This window comes from Tinamus guttatus, unplaced genomic scaffold, assembly GCF_059628265.1.
Source record: "Tinamus guttatus ecotype Peru unplaced genomic scaffold, ASM5962826v1 Tinamus_guttatus_pri_ptg000503l, whole genome shotgun sequence".
Lineage (NCBI taxonomy): Eukaryota > Metazoa > Chordata > Aves > Tinamiformes > Tinamidae > Tinamus > Tinamus guttatus.
Window position 1 is genome coordinate 1091729 of NW_028289037.1, and position 21426 is coordinate 1113154.

The 21426-nt window shown below is 46.2% G+C and overlaps 1 protein-coding gene across 1 annotated transcript; it reads right to left on the reverse strand.

The window, feature by feature from the left end:
• Positions 1–7221: 7221 nt before the first annotated feature.
• LOC104565687 (serum paraoxonase/arylesterase 2) lies at positions 7222–20165 on the reverse strand. The gene is made up of 9 exons (XM_088533454.1): positions 20092–20165; positions 16060–16130; positions 12425–12480; positions 11380–11545; positions 10918–11044; positions 9907–10107; positions 8668–8749; positions 8076–8204; positions 7222–7416 (listed from the first exon to the last, which is right to left on the reverse strand). The coding sequence occupies exons 1-9, from the start codon at positions 20163–20165 to the stop codon at positions 7258–7260; spliced, it is 1065 nt and encodes a 354-aa protein (XP_088389580.1). The 3' UTR covers positions 7222–7257.
• Positions 20166–21426: the final 1261 nt, after the last annotated feature.

The window sequence follows — 21426 nt, forward strand, 5'->3', positions numbered from 1 at the left end:
AGACTTGTAATATTTTTTTCTTGAGATAAAGAAACAAGTGACAAAAAATATATATCTGTAAGTGATAATTGCATATTGAAGTGAATCTTTCTGCACTCTTTGTAGGAGAAAAAATATACAAATGAGTAATAGAAGCTCTATGAAACTAGCATTCAGTTATTTTAGGAGCTTATAAATTTATATACAAGTAAGAGAAATTATCTGGAAGAAACTGGAAATTTAATATTTTAAATGCAAAGTTGATACATGCATTCACTGATGATTTTCTCTTTAAGTTATGTTTACATTACAATAATGTTTTAAGTGGCTGTATATAGTAATCTAAGGAAGTGTCCCGTTTTGTTTTTTTTCATTTTCTTAGACACTTTAGCAGACTGCTTGCATTGAACACTGAGTTTTTTTCTTGCTGCTTAGAACAGTGCCTGCTTAATCTCTTTGTAAATCATGTTCTTATTCTGCAGAATAACTAATTGGACTAAATTCTTCAAGTAATCAGGGTTTTTTTTTACTAATAAGTAGTAATGTTGCTTTGTTATTCTGTTTTAAAATCTGACTTAAAACAGCAACTTAGATTTAAAATAAAAGCATAAAATGCGTATCGATTAACAGCTGAAAACAGAGAAAACCAAGCAATGTCAGGAGTTTTAAAAGAGATTTATGTGGTTCTTTTTGTTAAATATAGCAACTCAGTTTGGGGACACACAGAAATGTCCCTGGATTACAGTTGTAAGAACAGTGTAGTTTAAGACCTTTAAGATCTTAATGGTCTTTAAGACATTTAAGACAGTAAGTTCCATAAGATTTTTAAAGTTGAGTTGCATTTTTTCCCCTTACATTCTGAAATTACCTATATGAGATGTCTCTCATCATTCTCAACTTAAAATTTCCCAGGAAAATGCTCAGTCAAACCAATGTGTATTTCTGTGTAAAGAGAAGAAACAAACAACCCCATGCTAAATGACTGGAGCTCACATGCAGATGTAACTGTAAGCTACTTCTTCACCTTTATTTTTTGAGCTAAAGCAGTTGCTGGCTGATGTGGCCACCTTTAAACCCCTGTGGAGGCAGCTCAGCGTTGCCCTTCCTCTGACCATGTCCATGTGCCGGCTGTGTGCCTCAGCCATCCTAGCTGGCTGGCACTGTCAGCTTCTGCCATTGCAGTTGGGAGACAGTTTTGTAACTTGTCCTTCTGCTCCCATGGTTGAGTTAGTGCTGTGTGTACATACATTTGTCCCATTTATGGCAAGGTGAAGAGATAAGTTGCAGTGAAGAAAGGGGAGCTAATAGTAAATAGGACTTTGGAAAGAGATAAAATAAGAGATGCAACATCGGTGGTTACTTCAGCCCTAAAAAAAGCCAGTGTTTGCGTTGAGCTTCTAAAGAGAGTGGTGGCTCTTTCCTCTGTCCAAATCTGCTAAACATACCATTACCCAGACATTATCCTGAGTGCCTGCAGCCACCCCACCCGAGCAGCAAAGCTCCTGCTTGGGCTTCAGGGTGCCCAGGCAGGTTGGGACAGGGTGCGAGGAGCCCGGCCTGTGCAGTGCAGAGCCCATCGGCGTCGCTGAGGGGGCCTGGCCTGTGCGGTGCAGAGCCCATTGGTGTCGCTGAGGGGGCCCGGCCTGTTGGGCGCAGAGCCCGTCAGTGTCGCTGAGGGGGCCTGGCCTGTGCGGTGCAGAGCCCATTGGTGTCGCTGAGGGGGCCCGGCCTGTTGGGTGCAGAGCCCGTCAGTGTCGCTGAGGGGGCCCAGCCTGCCTGGTGCAGAGCCCATCAGCGTTGCTGAGAGGGCCCGGCCTGTTGGGCGCAGAGCCCATCAGCGTCGCTGAGGGGGCCCAGTCTGCCCAGCACAGACATCAGTGTTGCCCAGGGGTGCAAATATCGCAGCCACCCATCTGAGCTGCTCTGGCAGGAGTCATGGTAAGCTGAGCCTCTTGGGATGGACAAAAAGCCCGTAGGAAAGTGCTGAACAGAGAGCTAGGTAAGGTTCATATCACAATGTGATACTTTAGTGGTCTTTTTCCTTTTTTTTTTTTTTTTTTGCAAAGATACCCGTTGTGCCATGACTATAGCCAGCTGCAGGGATGCAACAAGAGCTAAGTTTTTACAGGAATTACTGCGCAGGAATTACTTCCTCGGTAGCTTGCCAGCCCTTGACTCTCCCTGACGTTCAGAAGTGCTTGACCCTGAGCAACGTGGGGTCCAGATACTTCAGCTGCATCAGAGCAGCCACAACCTCTCGAGCTCCTTCAGCCTCCCACACGGTTGGGTAGAGGTGCGCAATGTGGCATACTGATCTTTGAGGATGAATTGGTTTCCACTTGAAGTCCGTGAAAGAAATCCCACTTTCGGTAGTGCAGAATCCAGCACTGTTGTAGGAAGGAGGAGGGTGATCATTAACTGTGTCTGGCCAAGAAGTACCGTTCTGGATGCAACATGAAAATCAGAAAAACTGTTCACATATACAGCTGTCGTTCTTTAAAACTCTGCAGTGCAGCCCGTACTGTTTGTTACTGCTGGAGTTAAGGAAGGCTTGCAAAAATGAAAAGTAATGTGTTAATTTCTTAATAGTGTATTTACAGAGCGTATGTATTGTAATGCCAATGTTTTTACATTTACTGTCCTGTCAAAGAGAAAGCAAAACCCGAAGTTGCTTTTTTCAGGGGCGGCTTCTTGCCCTGCAGTATCAGCAAGGTGAGGGATAGAGGGGCTGGGCCCCCTCAGCAGTGCTGCCCTCAGCCTGGGCTCTGCCTCGCATGAAAACCTCAGGAAACCTCTGCTGTGGTCCAAAACACTGATAAAAATAGATGTTGGAAAAAGGTAGACACATGTTTGATTAATTAACTTGTAAGTCTTCAACAGTTGAAATGGACCAAGTGCACAAAGCAGTTAGATGGTTTTGGGTTAGTTTTGTTCAATTAGTGATTGAGAATAATGAAATAAAGCAATCTTTCTGGAGAGGAAAATGTTTAAGTGGTGGGGCCTGTGGCTTGGTTCTTCTTTAAACGAATGTGTAGGCCTGGTGTGTGTACATACAGATGTACATGCAGAGATTTTCACCCACATTTACACTGTTGGGATTACACTGAGATTAGTAGCAGCGAGTATGTGGGTAACTGCACGTTTCGGAGCAGAAGGCACCTGATCCCCATCCACCTCCAAGGGTGCTGATCCCACGCAGGAGCTCGGGAGAGCGAAGCGGAGCAGCTGCGCTCGCCGTGCGCACGGCTCTGCTCACCGCTCTCTTGGCGTGTCGTATGTGTTTGACAGAGTAGAGGATTTCAAAGTTTTGTTAAAACCATAGACAGAATTGTCTTCTGTGTGTCTTTTCTGCATGTTTGTCCTCTCTGTTTTTTTGGCAGGGTTGGTTTACCAGCGTGTTAGTATTTTAGGAAAAAACAATGTTTATATGTTTTGTAAACCAAGATTTGATTTCTGTTGGAGTGTTTTAAGCAGCTCATTACTGAGCAGGGTCGTAAGTGGTGTCTGGAGTGACCTACCCAGTGATCACAGTTGACCGTAGGTCATTTGCAAGTTGCACAGTCCTTGTGGTTAACCTCCTGTATGTATTTTATTCTGTTCATTTTCCATCTGTGAAACCATGTGATTTTTCAAAGCTATGACACCACAGCTACGATATTGAGCCCTCCAATCCCTCCTCATAACCGGCACTGGGGCTGGTGCTTTTGCTATAGGCACTTGGCAGTGGCTCAAGGTGTGCCCTCATGGAAGATTTGGCTTTAGTGCTGGGTGCGGCCTCTTTATTTGGAAGCTTGGACTCTTGGGAACTGATCATTTGGTTTACGAAAACTGAAGTTTGAGTTGGGAAGGGGCTTTCTGCAGCCTGGGGAGATGAGGGCAGCAGCTCAGGAGATGAGTCCCAGCTGGATGGTGACACCAGCAGAGCAGCCTCAGGCCCTGGATGGATAGTCCAAAGGCAGCAGGGAGCGCAGGGCACCAACCGCAAGGAATGAACAGGCCCTTTGAAGATGGGGAATGCGCAGGGAACCTCCCTTCTAGTCATGTGCACCTCCCCTTGCACATCTGCTGCCCTGCCTACCGCGTGTGTGTTTGCCAGTCCTGTAACTCACTGGTAGCTGAGGAGTGTTGCACATACTGCTAGAACATCAGGCAGCTAAAAGACTTAAATGCACTGTGCTCTCTGTAAAAACTGGCGTCGTATCTTTCTATATAATAGGAGGAGGTCGTTGCGCTTCTTTTTTCTTTTTTCTTTTTTTTAAGAGATCAAATGTAAATGAAATGCATGTTATTCTGGAGTTTTTGTTTGTACATCTTGCTGTCTGATCATCTGCATGGAAGACCCAGTAGTGCCATGTCTGAGCTTGTTCTCTTGTGCTTGGTTAATATGAACTTCTCTAGGTTGTTGAGTTTTCCCAAAAAACAACATTCTTTGATATTTAGTTATCTGGAGGCATCAAAATAAATAAAAACATGGTGGCCCTTTGTTTTCTTACAGTTTAAATACAAACAACGAAAGCCTTGTGGTTTAAAGTTAATTTGTTAGTGTAAATAAATTTCTTGCCAATGAGTATTATTGTTGTTAGACAACGAATGCAATAAAATGAGAAATCCTGAATCTTTATTAGAATTTGTCTCGAGTCCTCACTGTCCTACTCACTCGTTGGTCGTTGCAGAAGTGACACTAAATTACCAGCAGGGCTGAGGAGCTGCTCCTGTGCATGTCAGGGCCTTGCCCACTCCGTCCTTCTGCTTGGTGCTGAAGATGTTTTAATCCCAGCTCTTAGGGAAAATTGTGTGATACAAAGGCCTCACATTGAATCCCATTTACAATCTATTATTATGTAAAAAGAAATAAAAAAAACAACAGCAAGGAAGGAGAATGGCCGTTTTCTTAATGAAGGAATAAAATCTAATTTGCAGTGGTTTGTTATGACCATGTAAAAACAGGCTACGTTCACATTGCTGTTAGTCCATTTTTTTCTGAGAGCTGCATCAGTTTTGATATGTAGAACATTTCGTTATTTTATATTCAAGTATAGATTAGCAGTCTATATAAATTATAAATTACGAAGCAGCAAAAGGCCCAGACTCCAATTTGTCTAGTTACATGAGTGGATTTACATCTGGCAAAATCTAGGCCAAATATAGTCTGCCTTTAAGCTGGATGGGAAACATCCTTAAGCCAGACTACAGCAGCATCATAAATGTTACAATGTTGGCATCGCCTGCGAGAGGGTAGAGGGTGAAAGGATCCTCGACCCCTCAGACAAGGCAAGTTTGTAATTAAATCCACAAAAAGGGCTGGCGCCATCTCTGCTTGCTACACCGTGTTGCTGGTGACCATCATCGGATACCTGCAGTTTGGTTTAGGAGGCAACAGGGAATGCCTTCATTAATGCTTTGAAAATAGTATTTTTTTTTAAAAAAAAAGCAAAGTCGGTAACAAGTGGACACATTCTTTATTTTCTGAATGGCCAGAAACAATTAAAAAAAGTGGAAAGAGTTTGATAAAACCCAACATCTTGTAGATTTACTCATCTGAAAAGGTTTTGGTTACAGAAAAACGTGAAATTAGTTTTCCATCTGTTATTTTTAGCAATGATACTTTAATTTCCGTTACTTTTAGCAATATAGTGAGGCAAACACTGATATTACCCTTCACGACCACAAAGTAAACCAGTCAGTGCTTTAGCTCACTACCCCTGCTCTAAAACGTTCACTCTCCAGAGCATGATGCTTTATTTCAGAACAAGTCATGTCAAAGCCTAAAATAATTTTCAAGAAACGCTACCCCATGAGCTTTATAGCTGATCACCAGTAAATGAATACTGCAACCTACCCGTATCTTGAGAACTTCCTTCAGGACCATGTTAGCCTATTTATTTCCTGATGGAGCTCTGAGAATGATGCGTGTTCCTCAGGACTGCAAATGGACTGCAGCTTCCTCCAGGAAGCTCACGGCTTCCCAGGGAAGTTGGAGAAAAGTGCTGGAAGGAGGGAAGTTGCCAGGGAAGAAGCAGCAAAGCCAGGGTTGCTGTAAACTGCATTCCTGAGGCCCTGCTGGAACAGCTAGTCCGAAAGCAAAGGGCAGCAAAAGGCCGGGACAAAAGGCCGTGATCGGGGAGAGCTCTGCAGGGCCAGGGGAAGGGTTTGATGGCTGGTTCCACGCCGTGGTTGGCAGAAAGCTTGGACTTACTTATGAGCCGGCCCTGTCGCCAGAGCCTCGCGGGGCAGGGAGCAAGACGTGGGCTGCGTTGGACAGAGCTCAGTTTATTGGAAGGAAGGGATGCTGACACCGCTCCAGAAGTAACACTTGATGGGAGCCTGGACAGGTCTTTCTGCAGCGCACAACAAAATGCTGCCGGTGCCTCCCTGTGCACACGGGTGAGGGGGACACGCTCTGCACAGGAACCGCTGTGAGCAGCTCCATTCCCTGGGAAAGCTGAACGCCCAACGGGACGAGCCGCACGCAGAGGGAGTCGCTGCAGCCAAGCGCCCATGAACGTCCCCTTCGCTGCAACAAGCAGCACACTGGCTGCTCGGGTGCTTTTCACTGACAGATCCAGGGTTTGTGGCTCACCCAACAAGGAAAAAGGCTTTTTAGACTCCCTTTGGGAGAATCATTAGGAAACCATTCCAAAAATGAGATTCCCTCTTTCCTCAATAGAATGAAAATGAAAAAGCAGCTATAGTGTTTTAAATGTAAGTGTTAAATGTAAGCTATTTTAATGTCTTTAAAAGAGAAAATCACTGGGGCTGAAATAACATTAATTCTCCTTCCACTGTTTCCTGAAGTGTTGAGAGAGGCTTGCAGGAAGGTTCAGCAAAAGGGCCCCTGGCACAATCCCTAGAAAAGCCCAAGGATCGGTGACAGCAAAGTGCTTCAGACATTAGTTAGTAATTCTCATGTAAAAAAATCAAAATTCTTCAAGAAAAGAAACAGAAATCCAGTCACAATAGGTAAAATTCCAGGTCTGACAGTATCAGCTATTCGTAATCACAATCTGAATTTCAAGTTTACTCTTACACCCCCTCACTGACATAGGGCCATCCACCTTACGGAGAGAAACGCTAATGTCTCACCTTAAATTCCAGGGCCTTTACTATTGCATAAAACTTTCATTTCCCTTTTGGAGAGGAAACCTAAAATGCTTGAGAATGACTCTGGTTAAGCATTATTGGAAGCATCCTGTGAGTAGCAAATTGAGCAGAAACTACACTGAGTTCGCACGGAATTGAATGAAATCCTTTTGGCGGGCGCCGAGCTGCCGGGCCGGGCTATAGCTCGCAGTAGAGCGCTCTGTGAAACACGGTGCCCACGAGCAGCCTCCCCTCGTAGTGCGCTGCCGCCGAGCTGCCCTGCAGCACGGAGCCGCTGTCGGCGTAGACGCGCGTCACCGTCGGCTGCTCCGACAGGATGTCCTGGATACGCAGCACCTGCAGCGGGAGGGAAACACGTCCGCTGAGGCGAGTGGCAGTTCTAAAGGATTCCTGCAATAGCCAATGTGTCCAGCTAAGGCAGTCATCCCAGCTTTAGGAATGCGCGGTTTTTCCAGCCTAGGAGTTGCCTAATCTTTACTTGTTTTCTTACATTTTCCAGAGAGAGTAAACAATTGCCTGATGTCAGAAATAATACAAAGTGCCACTAAACATGATCATTTTGGCAAGTGCCTTGTGGAAAGCTCACCAGAACACTAAAACTGAATGGACACCAACCTGCCACCTGCACGCTCAAGAGTTAGCGCTGCGCTGCAACTACCTCCCTGGTTCCCAAGGAAAATAGAATTACAGTGTCAGCTACAACTGAGCTGCACTTGCACAACTAACTCTTCACAGTGAGACTTTTCTGGTCTTGCTTTGCACTCAGGGGATGTTTTTGCTTTGCGGAGAGGTGCTGGCTCAGTAGTTAGCTGGGTATGCATTACTCAGGTTTTCCATGTGAGACCAGAAGCTGTAAGCTGGAAGACAGGGAGGTCTTTGCTTTCACCAAAGCAGCTCAGACCCCACTTATGTTATGCCAGAATAAGTTGAACACAGCAATTTTCTGGCACAGACAGATCCAAAGACTAGTAACGTCTCCCCAAACACTCACACACCTCAGAGGCAGGAGGATCTTCAGGATTGTAGTGGATCAGCTTCATCCCATTGGGATGACATCCTGTCCAGATGTCTCCAGTGTGAGGGTCAACAAATAAGTTATCAGGTAGCGTGTCCAGCTGCAGCATCTACTCAACAGGGAGGAAAAGCAAAACAAAAACAGAAAAGCTAAAGCTATCAGCAGCCCTGGAAGCTCATTTTAACACTCTAATTTTAAGACATTATCAGTAGACTTATCCAAAACTCTCATCTCACAAAACCTTGAGTGAAGAACTGGTTCTCATTATTCCCCCCACCAGGGCTACAGCTCCTCTTCGCCGAACCCTCTCTGCCTCCATCCCGCCATGTCCCGCTCCAGGATCTGCCCCGTGGCGGCCTCACACCTCCGCTGGCCTCCGCCACCCCTGCGTGTCGGGGCAGACTCCCCCTGCCCTGGGATCCCCCTGCAGCCGCGGGCAGGAGGGCCGAGCGCACGAGGCCTGTGAGGGGGCGCCGCGTCGCCGCGACACCAGCCGACGGCACCGAGCACGGGGGCGCCCGCAGCGCCCACAGGGACCAGCCGGCCTCCTCGCTGGAGCCGCAGCACCTCACCTTCACGCGGGTGAGGTTCCAGTCAGAGTGTTTTTCCAGAACATGGACCGAAGAATCCATGACATCTGCAACATAGATGTACCTTCAAAAGAAAGCACCTCTTAGCAACGTCGGTGAGCGAGCAGGTACCAAAAGCAGTCAGCTCCCCACACGCAAGCCTGGCTCTTCCCATGGGAAATCCCAGCAGAAACTCCAAGTAAGCCATAGGGTGCTGAATTCACAGAATCACAGAATGGTTGAGGTTGGAAGGGACCTCTAGAGATCATCTAGTCCAACCCCCCTGCTCCAGCAGGGACACTTAGAGCATGGGCCACAGAGTGACATCCAGGCAGGTTTGGAAGATCTCCAGAGAAGGAGACTCCACAACCTCTCTGGGCAGCCTGTTCCAGGGCTCTGTCACCCTCACAGTGAAGAAGTTCTCCCTCAAATGGAGATGGGAGTTCCTGTGTTTCAATTTATACCCATTACCCCTTGTCATGTCACTGGCCACCACTGAGAAGAGTTTGGCCCCATCCCGCCTACATTTTCCCCTCAGGTATCTGTACATATTCATCAGATCTCCTCTCAATCTTCTCCAGACTAAACAGGCCCAGCTCTCTTAGTCCTTCCTCATACAATAGATGCTCCAATCCCTTAATCATCTTTGTTCCTCTACACTGGTCCCTCTCTAGAAGTTCCACATCTCTCTCATACTGGGAGCCAGGAGTTACCTTATTTGTTTATACCTTTCTTAAAAAGAAAACTGTTTTGAAGCCAACGTGCTGAGCCACTAATGCAGTTTCATGCCGTGTCACTTCCTCCATTGCCACACTCTGAAGCTGTCCTTAGACCATTAGGCACACCAATATGCTTTTTTTTTCTTTTTACAGACTACCTGTTTAAACCACATAACTAGCTAATGCACTCGTATAGCCTTTAAGACTGTAGAGCATTCCCCACTTTCAGGAGAAATGCTGTGCCACTCATCCTTGCAAGCAATATATACAAACTTCCTCATCAGCCGGCTAAGATGCAGCAACCTTTGATATTACTGCATGTCAGACACTACATAAAGTGGAAAACACTTCCTGTATAGACAGAGAGACATTTTACTTTTGGTCTACAAACACTTTGTATTGTTTATATTTTACAGGTAGCACCTAAACTGAGTCAGTTCAGACACTGACATTGAATGTACAAATTAGGATTTCAGGATTCTTTCAAGCGATCCAACAGAGTCAGAGGCAAGGAGAAACTTACTTTCCATCTGGTGAGATGTTAATTCCATTGGCCGAATAAAACCCATCTGCTACTTCTTTAACTTCTTTTGGACTGTAGTAAATAACGTTTGTCCAAGTCAAGCCCAAGAACCTCTCCAAGAATAACAAGGGGAAGTCAGAGAAGTAGCGGTCATTGGTAGCATAGAAGCTGTCTGGTCCTACAGCTATTATATCATTCACACTAAAAAAAAATAGAGAGAAAAAGAGAGAAAAAAGAGAAAGGAGAGAGAAAGAGAAATAAATAAATAAATACATACATAAATGAAAGCTATGAAAAAGTTTCCGGAATCCCGCTGGGATACAGTTACTCAAAAGACGCCGCCAGCATTTCAGATACACACACTGTTTTTAAACTGTTAAACTGGTTTTACTTCCATTTGTTCTATATGTGCCAGAGTTCAAGTGCTGAGATTTGAATATCACCACAGGGCATTAATCAGTGATTTTGTTACCTGTTTACAAGCCCACACAGACTTTGCTCTCTATTACACTCAATTGTAAAACAGAGAATCGCTAGGAGTTGTAGCAACTTAATTTTTCAAGATGCCTTAGTATTGCAATAATTTTGCAGCAATGAAACAAGAAAATTGTGTCAGTAGCAAAAAGAAAAAAGGTAAAAATGTACAAGTTTTCTAGTATGTAGCAAATTTAGGACGGCAGAATATGTGCAGTGAACTAAGACTGGGCTACAGGAGAAGATGAGGAGAAAAGGATGCCAAACTAAGATAATTCACTACCATCAATCAGCAGAGGCTAAGACTGATTTAGTGATGTTTCACGACTACTAAAATTTCTCATTCACAAAAGAGATTGGAAAAACACAGCACTGGATTACATAGATTAGAAGTAACTAATGAGAGAAACAGGAAAGCCATTTGAAAGAGAAAAGCTCTCTTATTAATATTACTCTCTATATAAAATTACCTTACTTCGGGTTTTATCAAAAGAAGCCTATTCTTAGAGGGAAGAAGGTCGTATTTGGAACCAATACCTTGGTAGAAGGTCATGTCGAACAGTTTTCAGGTGTAAAAGAGAACGATCATCTTCTGAAAATTTAAACACTTCTACTGTGCTCTTGTGATGTGGATGGTTCACAACAAAGAGGTACACAGAGTCATCTAAAAAAGAGAAAGCAAAAGGAAACACTTTACACTTTATCCAGAGAAGTCGGGTCAGTACTACAGAGAAGTTTTGGTCACTACTAGAGTGCGGAGCACACATCTCTGGAAAATCTTTGAGCTCACGTGTGAGAGAAAGGTGGCTGACGTGGTTTCAACACTTGAAACACTTTCTGCGTTTTCTTTCAGTTTATAAAACACCCTCCTGTCTGAAAACCTTCCTCCCTCCCACCAAGTGCAGGCTCTTGGGAGCGCAGTGCAAGGCAGCAAAGGACTTTCTGCTTGCACTTCTTAGGCTGAGATTTGATGCCACCTCCAATTAAAGCTCTCTTTACCTTTATCTACATAAGTGCTGATCCCATGAGGGTTAAATGATGCCAGATCAAAACCACGACTGATTCTCAGTTCAACTGCTCTTGGATTGTCTTCATTCAAATCCATCAAAAATAATTCACCTGGCTTGTCCGGTGCAAAGCTATGCATTCCTGGGTATTTCAACCCCTGTAAGATCAAAATATGTTATGATCATTCCCACAGAAATGATAAGAGGAGCATAACAAGGCTGAAAATGCTGAAGCCTTGTCTGGCCTTGCAGTCACAAAGCAGGATCCCCTGCCCCTTCAGCCTGTTGTGCCCCAAAGCAGGCAGAGCAGGGGCAGGCTCTGCTCTCCCCTGTGGTCCTCCACATCACGGTTCATGTTCTCCCCACATTTTGAAATTGCTCTTTGAATGATTACTCTGGAGGAAAAGCTGGAAGCCCAACACAGTTGAGTGCTTCACACAGAAACACGCTGAAGCCACCATGAACAGCAGCAGGGCGACAGCTATGATTTGTGTCATTAACTTGGCAAATTTACTGATGGCCCTAGGGCACATAAATGAAAATCGCAGCTTCTGTTTTCGAAAGGAATTTCTAGCCCTCTTGACCACAAAGAAAAGCCTGAAAACATAAATCCTAAAGTGCTTCATCCCACCCCCCCAAAAAAGGAATGAAAACCCCACATGAACAACACAGCACAAAAAATGTATTTTTTTTTAGCATAGGATATTTGCACTCATTTTAAAAAAGGGAGAGGTTTGACATTTCAAGTGAGCAGCATGACAGAAAATCAAGGTCATGTGGGGAGATGAGCAAGTGCAGTAGGATACACGTGTTAAAGCCACCGCCACCACTTCCAAGGTGACAAACGCACTCAATCAGAGAGCAGGAACTGCTGGCTAGGCCGGTTAAATCCTCAGGAATTAGGGCCTGGAATAGGCCCCATTCCTCGGGAGCCACGTGTGTAGGGCGAGTCTGCCCGGCAACTTGCACCTACTGCTCCCGCGGGCAGCAGGCACCGCGCAGGCGAGCCCGGCCTGGGGAGCAGCGCAGACACTCACGGAGCTGATGAAGGCCAGTCCATTTGGGAGGATGTCGATGTCTTCCGACCCGCTTTCTGCAAAGACAGACACAGGAATCCAGCTGCTTCCGAGGACGTTAAGCATTCCCTGCTGAGCAACCTTGTGTTGAGAGCCTGCAGCTCTCACACGTGCTCCTTTCTGCTATCACGGCAAAGAACTGATGAAGGGCAGCGCAGAAAGCTGCGGTGGCTGCGGCAATTACTAAAAGCGATACCAAAAACCCCCTCGGTTTGGCCTTTAACGCTCTATATTATGCAACTGCACTTAAAATCACTTTTTGCTTCTCCTCCCAGCCCGGCCACACGGGATGAAACACTCATTTTGGACAACTTTGATGTCCTGCAGCACCGAGTAGCACCTGTTTTCGACGAAGCGATTTCGAGGGCAGCACCGTGGCAGCCCTCGGCCTGCACACTTGGGTAACGCGGCCCGGGAGAACCTCACACGGGAACTGCTGCGGGACACTTCAAGATGAAATATCGAAATATGAAATAGCCAAATATTTAGTTAAAGCTCTCAAGTGAGAGCGAAACTACCGTATCTTTAACAGCTAAGAGGTTTAATTAGCTAGGCACAGTTTTGATCGTGGGTTAATTCTGCCAGTTACTGCAGTTATTTTTCCCTATTGGGGGGGGGGGGAGAAAAGAGCCCTTCAAGTCCTTTAGTAAGAATACTAAGTAATTTTAGACCGGGATCAAGGAGTCTCCACAGAGTGTTTAGTCAAATGCTCAAGTATGCTTCCAGCCTGCACTTTGACAGCTTCTCCAGAGGCCTCCCTGCGTTCCCCAGAAGACGGCCAGGGCTCCGGGGAAGCCGCTTTCCAGGAAGCGACTCCATTCACCCACCTGGGAGCCTCTGCTGTGGGACGAGAATGTTCTGCAGGCTGCATCCAAGCAGGCAGCTGGCACAGAGTTTTCTACCCAAAACCTGGACGTTTCAGCTCTGCTCATATCCCCGTTTTAACAAAACACTCCCGCCTTAGTTTTCAACCCCAGCTCGTGTTCTCACCAAGCCCCCCTTCCTCTAGGAAACGGGGGTGGTAGCAATTCCCCACATCCCAGAACCACTGCGTGTGCAGAGGCTCAATTCCTGCAGCAACAGGAGCTTGTACGGCCTGATTTTGCCGGGCCACCACCCCAGAGACCCCAGAGGTGGAGGGTTATAGACCCGGAGCTGCAGGGAACGGCTCAGGTCCTGCTGAGGGGACTCGCTCGGCACTGCCACTGGCACACGAGCCCCCAGAGCTGGCAGTTTGTTCACCAGGCGTCTGTGAGTTATCTGCACTTTAATATTTAATTCCACCACCTGGCCCAGCTTGTCCCCTGAGCAATCTGAATAGGTAATTTAAAAATAAAACAAAAATTAAAAGTACCCCCAAAGCCACTGTTTACCCTAGAAAATTTATATTTGATTTTTCTTCACTTTTACCATAGTATGAGTTATTCTGCAGAGGCACCTAGCAATAAAGAAATTGGATTTCAAGCCCCTAAGCCAGTGAATTTCATGTCTATATCCCATGCATTTTGCTAAGATGCAAGTGTTTACAGCAGTTTCTGTAACAGCTTCTTGAACTTAGAGAAATTACTTCAGGACATGTAGTTAATTTATTATAAACCACTAACATGATTAGGGCACCATAAAATCCAGAAGATAGATAATGTTTATTCAACAAATAGAGAATTTTCTACATATTTGTGGATGAGGTTTAGGACCAACTGCAATTTTTTTATTAGTTTGTTCAGTGTTTGCAGCTGTGCTTAAATTGCACAATTTTTGAAAAGCAGAAGAGATCAAGGTCTTGAAAAAAAAAAAGAGAGAGAGAGAGAAAGGAGGAAATTGTGCATAAAAGTAAGAGCCCACTAGAGGATTTTGCTATTTACTCTGGGTTTGTTTCCATTACTACTGATGCATTGCTTTTAACATAATTACAAAAGACTACACCAGCTGCTGTATGTTTTGATGTGTACAGAACGGGTAGTTTAAGATTATGCTGTATGGAGCTGCTCCAGCTCATTACCTGTGTCCCACTTACAAGACCGGCAGGATTACTTCAACCGCCAAAATAAGGATAGTGTTTATTCAGTTTTATCCTAGTATTTTTAAAGGAAAAAGGCACAGGAGGACATACACATGTGGAAAGATGCCTTTCATAGTTGGAGTCACTCACATGAGCAACCTTACAGATGTGAGCACAGCAAAACCCCTGGTTTGACTCGCTTTACTCATGCAGCACCTGTGTGTTAGGGCTCCCCAGGCTCCCTTAGGGATATAACCTGTCCTCAGTCAAATTAAATTAATTTTGGAAGACTGCTGGGGGAAGATGAAGCCTTTTAAAACTGCAATCATCCTTTGTTTTCTCTATTTCTGCCCCCAGAGAGTTAGCTTCTCCACTTTGCTCTTTCCTAAACAGATGACAGCCTGAACCCGAGACAAGGTGCCCACCTCCATGTGCAGGGACACGGCAAAGCGAGAAGCAGGAACAAATCTCTGTGCACTGAGAAGCTGCAGCCCTTGAGCAAAGCAGCAGTCTCAGAATTCACCTAATCTTCATGGAAATGTCAGGCGCCAAAAATGAGAGATTGCTCAGCATTTTGGTTGGAAATTAAGCAGAGCCGTACTTGCATTTCCTTCTTTCCTCAACAGCACAAGTATTTTGCCAGCTCTTGTAAAGAATGAAGTAGTGATGCTCTTGAAAGAATCACTCAAAAATGTTTTTACATGAATCATCATCAAACAGGCATTATCCCGAGCCTCACATGAGTAAACCACAGCTCAGTGTAGATCTGGAGAGTTTCTTCAAGAGGGATTTCTAAAGACTTATTCTGCATATAACCTCAGGCAAAGGAATATTGTAGACATTCATTCATTGCTGTAATTTGACTTCATAAAGATTTCTGGTTCCTGAAATAAGGAAGAGGCAGGATTTATGAAACTGGCACTGTGCCTCAGCAAGGCTGTTTGTTTGTTAAATCTCAAAGGCAGGGCTGCTAAATCTCTTCTGAGGAGAGATTTTCTTTAACACATGCAATCCATGCAAATTTCAACAGAGTTCAGACATTTCTGAAACACTAAAGGGGAAAGCACCTCAGTCACTCACCCAGTATTAAGCTTAAAAATTAAAATTTGCAGGCAGGAGAGACACATTGCATGTTTAAAGCTATTGATACTCTGGGTATACTACAGGGAGGGAAAAAAAAAAAAAACAGGAAAAAAAAAACCAAAAGACGGTGTTAAATGCATGACCTAAAGTACAAAGTCAACATTTCAGCCATTCTGCTAAACCCCTTCACAAACCAGGCTGCGATCACAAATATGACCCCTCGGTCTTTGCAACTCTAAGGGTAAATTGTGCAACTGCACTGAGCTCCTGTGCACAGAGTGGTAGAAGCCCTCTCCCAAATCTCCTCAAAATGGGGTATCAGAGGAGGCAAAAATAGCTGGTTTTTAAGTATAACCTTCCACCTGCTGCTTCTCCCTCCCTAAGAATCCATGTAACAAAATAGTTTCGAAAGCTAAATCAGCAATTTATTTTCTGTCTCAGAAGCTGGCTTTAGCAACTGGGGGTAAATTAAGCCTGTATTAAAGCAGTGGTCTCGGTCCCTCTGAGCACCTACCAATGCCCTTAATGAGCCAGCAGTCTGGGAGCTCCACGGGGTCTACCTCGCGCGATGCGTGGATTTTCGCCCTGCAGGAAAGCAGAGCAGAGTTAACCATGCACACACACAGTTTGGAAACGTGTAACTCTCCCAGCATATCTTTATTTTAGCGTTATTGCCATATTCCAACAACATATCAGCTGTAAAATATCACATTGGCGAAACCCAGTACCAGCAACGGCAACTGTATAAGTACCTGAGGGGTGAATGTAGGGAGAATGGGGCCAGGCTCTTCTCTGTGGTGACCCGTGAGAGGACAAGGGGTAATGGATGCAAGTTGAAACACAGGAAGTTCCACCTCCATAGGAGGAAGAACTTCTTCACTGTGAGGGTGACAGAGCCCTGGAACAGGCTGCCCAGAGAGGCTGTGGAGTCTCCTTCTCTGGAGACCTTCCAAACTCGCCTGGATGCCACCCAGTGCCACACGCTATGGGTGTCCCTGCTGGGCCGGGGGGGTTGGACTAGATGATCTCTAGAGGTCCCTCCCAACCTCAGCCACTCTGTGATTCTGTGAACTGCTCCAAATCGCTGCATGATTTCTCTCTTTCAGATGCTGATCCTCCTGTACTGAGCAGCTTCATGAACTTGACTTTGTTCATGAGCTTCAGGAATAAGTTTTCATGAACTTCTCTCACCCAATAGTGCTAAAATACACAACAAAATGATGTAGTTTGCCACGCTTTCTCTTTAGGTCTCAGCTGCCTAAATATAGTAGCACTCTGCAGTTAGGACCTATTTTTAGATGAAGAGAGGGCAGCCTTCTACTCCATCCCACTGGCCCTTTTTGATGAGTAGGTGACAACCATTACACTTCCTTCAATAGTTATTCCACATTTGGATTTAGCAAGAGTATTGCCGCAAGGCAGGACTACTCATTTCCTAATGACAAGCAGTTACCTGGCATGCTGCTTTTGAGCAATTATCTCTTCCCTTCAACTTCTCCCCAGCTTGCCACCCACAGCATGACCCTTTGGCATCCCCGAATACCGGCAATGTGAGAGCAGGCACTGCAGGACTGGGAGTAGATGTGATGCTGGCAAGTACAGGTGAGTACATATCAATTCCTATTGCTCCCTCTCTTCATTTACAGGACATCTACAGTACTGTACGAAAGGCACCTCAGTACCAGACTGCTGTGTGTGACCATGTGATGCCCACACCATAAGCAAATACTTGAGCTTCCACATAAAAATGAAGTGTGTCAGATTCTTTTTAAGAAAGCTTTAAAACTGATGTATTCTACTTTTTTTGCATCCCTCTCACGCGCACATTCTGAGGATGCACTTGCTCAAAGGACAGGGAATTCCTGTAGTTCAAGATCCTGTAGCGAGATCTCACCAGGTTTATGTCACACGTGTGGGCAGTCTGTGGCACGCGAATTACGCAATACGGCTGAGCACCCTTATCGTATTTCAGTCCTGTATTCTTTTAATCACCTTATTTATAAACTCTAGGTTGATTCAGCACTGTAGCCCTGTCACAGAGAAGGCACCAGAGCTCTTAATATAAGGCAAGGAAAAGGAAAAAAAGGCACCAAAAGTGGAGGGGAAGGAGTGGAGCTCAGCTCCCCGAGCAGGCTGCGGCCGGGCACGCAGCTGGGAAGGGCTTCCCACGCTCACCCCGGCGCGCACAGCCTCGGCCTCCTCCACGATTCCCCATTTCCCCTCGTGGCACGGTCGAATCCGGAGGCCCCGCAGCACTCGCCGTGCCCTGTGCTCTCACCGCAGCTCCGTGAGACTTCTCCCACTCCTATCTGTCCCAGATTTCTACAGAGCCAGCTGCCAGCAAGCAATGATAATATCCCGAGGGCATTCCCAGGGGAACACTCCGGGAGCTGGAATGAGAGTAATTCGAAAGGACACCGGTTGCAGGCCCACAGCATGCGGAGAGGCTTCTTCCAAATGTGTCAGTTTATCTAGCCGGGGCGGCCGCCGCTCCGCAGCCAGATGGCCGAGATAGCTCCCTGGCCCGGCTCCACGGGCCTGCAAGGGCAGGGGATACAGCAAGGAAAACAGGAATTCGGCTCCTTGGTGCAACTCCAGCGGACGGGACCTTTTCCCACCCAGTCTGTTACTTTAATTCAAGTGCTGTTCTCCTTCCCAAGACCCAGGGAACAGGCATGGCTTTTCTTTCAGCAGCAACCTCTTGCAATTCAATGCCTCTCTCTGTTCCCTCTTCTGCCAGATCTTTCTTTTTTTATCCTCTTTCAGCACTGAAAAACACTCCCTCTTATTTTAATTCTTGCTCCCAATTCTCTTCAAATGGCCAGACCTTTCCTGGAACACTGCTGCTTTACACACAGCATCTGAGCAGGGGGCCTTATCAATACAGCCTGTTAAGAAATGATAACACTCCACGTTTATATATATATATAAACACACACACTTATATAAACAGTAATGACATATATGTGCCATATATTATCTTAGAAAAATGGTAATGCAATATTATTAACTTTCAAATTTTATAAATTAGAGAGGTCTTCAGAAAAGAACTAGCAACTTTTAAAAGTCAATGGCATAATTCAGTGTAACTTCAGTCGCTAACTCACAAGAATTTTCATTTGCAAGGATTTCAAAAATTCAGCTACAGGAAGAAAACATGGAATTCAATACCATCAACGATTAAACTGCTTGAAAATCAAAACTAGTCAGTTGTATGCAATTCCATTTTTCAAACTTTAGTAATGGAGAATTATTACAATAGTAATAGACTACAGTGTAGTATAGTCTATACTACTATAGTAGTCTCAGTGGCAGAGCAGGTAAATAAGGTATCTCCCTTTCCATAACGGAGTCCCAGCTGGCAGGACCAGGCAGCGCTCTGGAGCTCCCCAGGACTGCAGTCCCCGAACACACGGAGAAGTGGTTCGACTCCCCTCTCCTCCCAGCGCTCTGGAAAGAAGTCCAGGGCTGTATCAGCATGTTTGCACTTACACAAGCCCTGAGCCTGCACCTATTTTGCAGCCAGCTGCAATGCAATAGTTGTCTAAACAATGCTGATTGAAAAGACAGAAAATCCTATCTATGGTCCTGAACACTTGTAATAACTTTTGTTATCTTCTAAGCAGCTCAGGGATTCTTGTCTCATAGCTTTTAAGAGACAACATACCACATGCAAAAGAGCCAACAAAAAGCCTTTGCTGGAGCCCTGCCTATGGGATGGGGGCTGGTGCCAGAGGCCTGGCAAGCACTGCTAACAGTATCCCACGCTTTCTCCTCTCAAGGCTGCAAAAAACGAATTTAGCGTACATTGTTATCTGCAGTTGTACACTTGCAAACTCCACCCCAGCCTTACAGCCCCCTGCTCTGGGGCAGCTTGCAGAAAACAAGGGAAAAACAGGCAGAGCTACAGACGCTCTGATCACTCTGTTTCTACCAGGAGGGCCTGCTGCTTTAGCAGATTCCCAACATTTCATCTGTGTACTTGAGCTGAAACGCTCTCCCCAGCCTGGGAAGCCTGGGAAGGTATCCCAGTCCCATATCTTCCCAGCAGGTCCAACTGCCCTTACAAGGATGCAGTGCAAATATGGGGGTTACTTTGGCCCAGGATATACAGACCTCCTTCTGTAATTAGCTACAACTACTACATAGCCCCCAACCCATTAGTTGGATGATCTAAGTTGGTCACTCTCTGGCCTGAAATAATGAATTAGGATGCACTTGTTTCCGAGAGCAGTGCCATAGCGCCCGTGCTCACACACCCATCTCACAACTTGACACCCCGGGCGCTTCAGCTGAGGCTCAGGGCGACCAGGGCCCCTGGGCGCACGTCCCGCAGGAGGAAACCTCCCCTAGAGCGGGGCCAGCACGGGCCGGAGTCCAGCGCGAGCAAAAACAGCGCAGGAGCCTGTGCAGGCAACAGCGCGGGAGCTTCCCGGGTGCCACCTGCCCCGGGCTCGCAGACCCGCCGGGCCTCGCGCCCCGCGCCGGGTGAGGGCTCAGCCGCCTCACACGAGACGCGCGGCCCCCGCCGAGCCCCCGCGCTCACCGCAGCCGCAGCAGCCGCTCGCCGACCAGCGCCGCCGCTATCGCCACGAGCGCCGCCGCCAGCAGCTTCCCCATGGCCGCTCCGCTCCCCGCCGCTCCCGGCCCGGCCTCATCCAGCCCGGCCCGGGCCGCTCCGCGCCGCCCGGCCCCTCCGCGCCCCGCAGCGCCGCCCCCGATCCTGCCCGCCCCTTTTCCCAGCAACCAGAGCTACTGGGTCCCACTTGCTGGACGTGTTCTGGAAGGGAAGAAGCTGCTCGAACAAACAAGCAAACTTCTCTGCTGCTCAGGGAAGCGAGGGGCGCACCGCAGTGTTGCTGCCTTTTGTGGCAACAGCCTCAAAGTACTTCTTGCCTCGCCGCCCAACTTCCAAATTTCCTTCTTTCTGGTCCTTGCTGACCCTGAAGTTAGAGGTAGTTTCTCTGCCAGTGCCTGCAGGTCCCACTCTACCAAGTCTGCTTAAACAGCAGCCTACGTGGTGGGGTGGATGGGCAGCTGTGTTTGTTACACTGCTGGGGCACTGGGATGACAAACCTTATACCTATATGGCAAAAATATACCTGTATGACAAAATATACCTATACGACCTAATATGACGAAGATATAGCTATAACCAAGGGTTTTTCTTTATTTATGGTCTAACTCTGGGAAATACAGCTCATGGCATAGGTAAGATCAGCAACCCCACTGCACCTTGTTTTTACTGTATTTTACAGAAGTGTAAAAAGACTTTGGCAAGAATGATTTCTGATCTCAACCAGCTGCAGCAACATTTGGAGACATAGTACATTCCATCTATTTATTTATAACACACCTTGACAAAGCACATAGTAGTTCATGTCTCAGTCTCATTTTTGGCACATAGTGGATGCAATTCATCTGTACTTTCCTTTGAGGTGAAAAACTCATTTTCCGTATGTTTTACTAATGTCAAGGCATGTAAGTATCCTCTATAGTCAGAGCAGTTAAACCATCACTCTGTGGCAGCATCTGATATGAAAGATGTCTAATCCAGATCAAGAAAACTTCCTTAAAAAGTACCCATTTCTCCGCATTGCAAGGGACCTATTTGAATGGAGGAATCTACTCTGCAGATGCCTGAGATAGTCAATCTCACCTGAATTTATCCCATAGTGGAGGAAGAGTCTGGTTTTTGGGCAGCTTTTATCCTGAGCAAAGTCCTGGCTAGCCTAGGGACTTGTCAGCACATGGTGCTGCTTCCCCTCCCCATGGGGCCAGTTGGAGCAAAGCTAGAAAACACATTTCTGCTCTTTGGTCTCTGACAAACGTCCTCGAGCTCTTCACCTTTGGCACACTTGGCCAAGTCCTGGGAGCAACC

Excerpts from the sequence above, each read along its gene's own strand:
- LOC104565687 (XM_088533454.1), bottom strand. The coding sequence starts at position 20,165 with ATGGGGAAGCTGCTGGCGGCGGCGCTCGTGGCGATAGCGGCGGCGCTG. Across the intron at positions 16,131-20,091 it reads GAGCGGCTGCTGCGGCTGCG|GGCGAAAATCCACGCATCGC; the intron begins GTGAGCGCGGGG and ends GCTTTCCTGCAG. Across the intron at positions 8,750-9,906 it reads AACATCTCACCAGATGGAAA|GTACATCTATGTTGCAGATG; the intron begins GTAAGTTTCTCC and ends TTTCTTTTGAAG.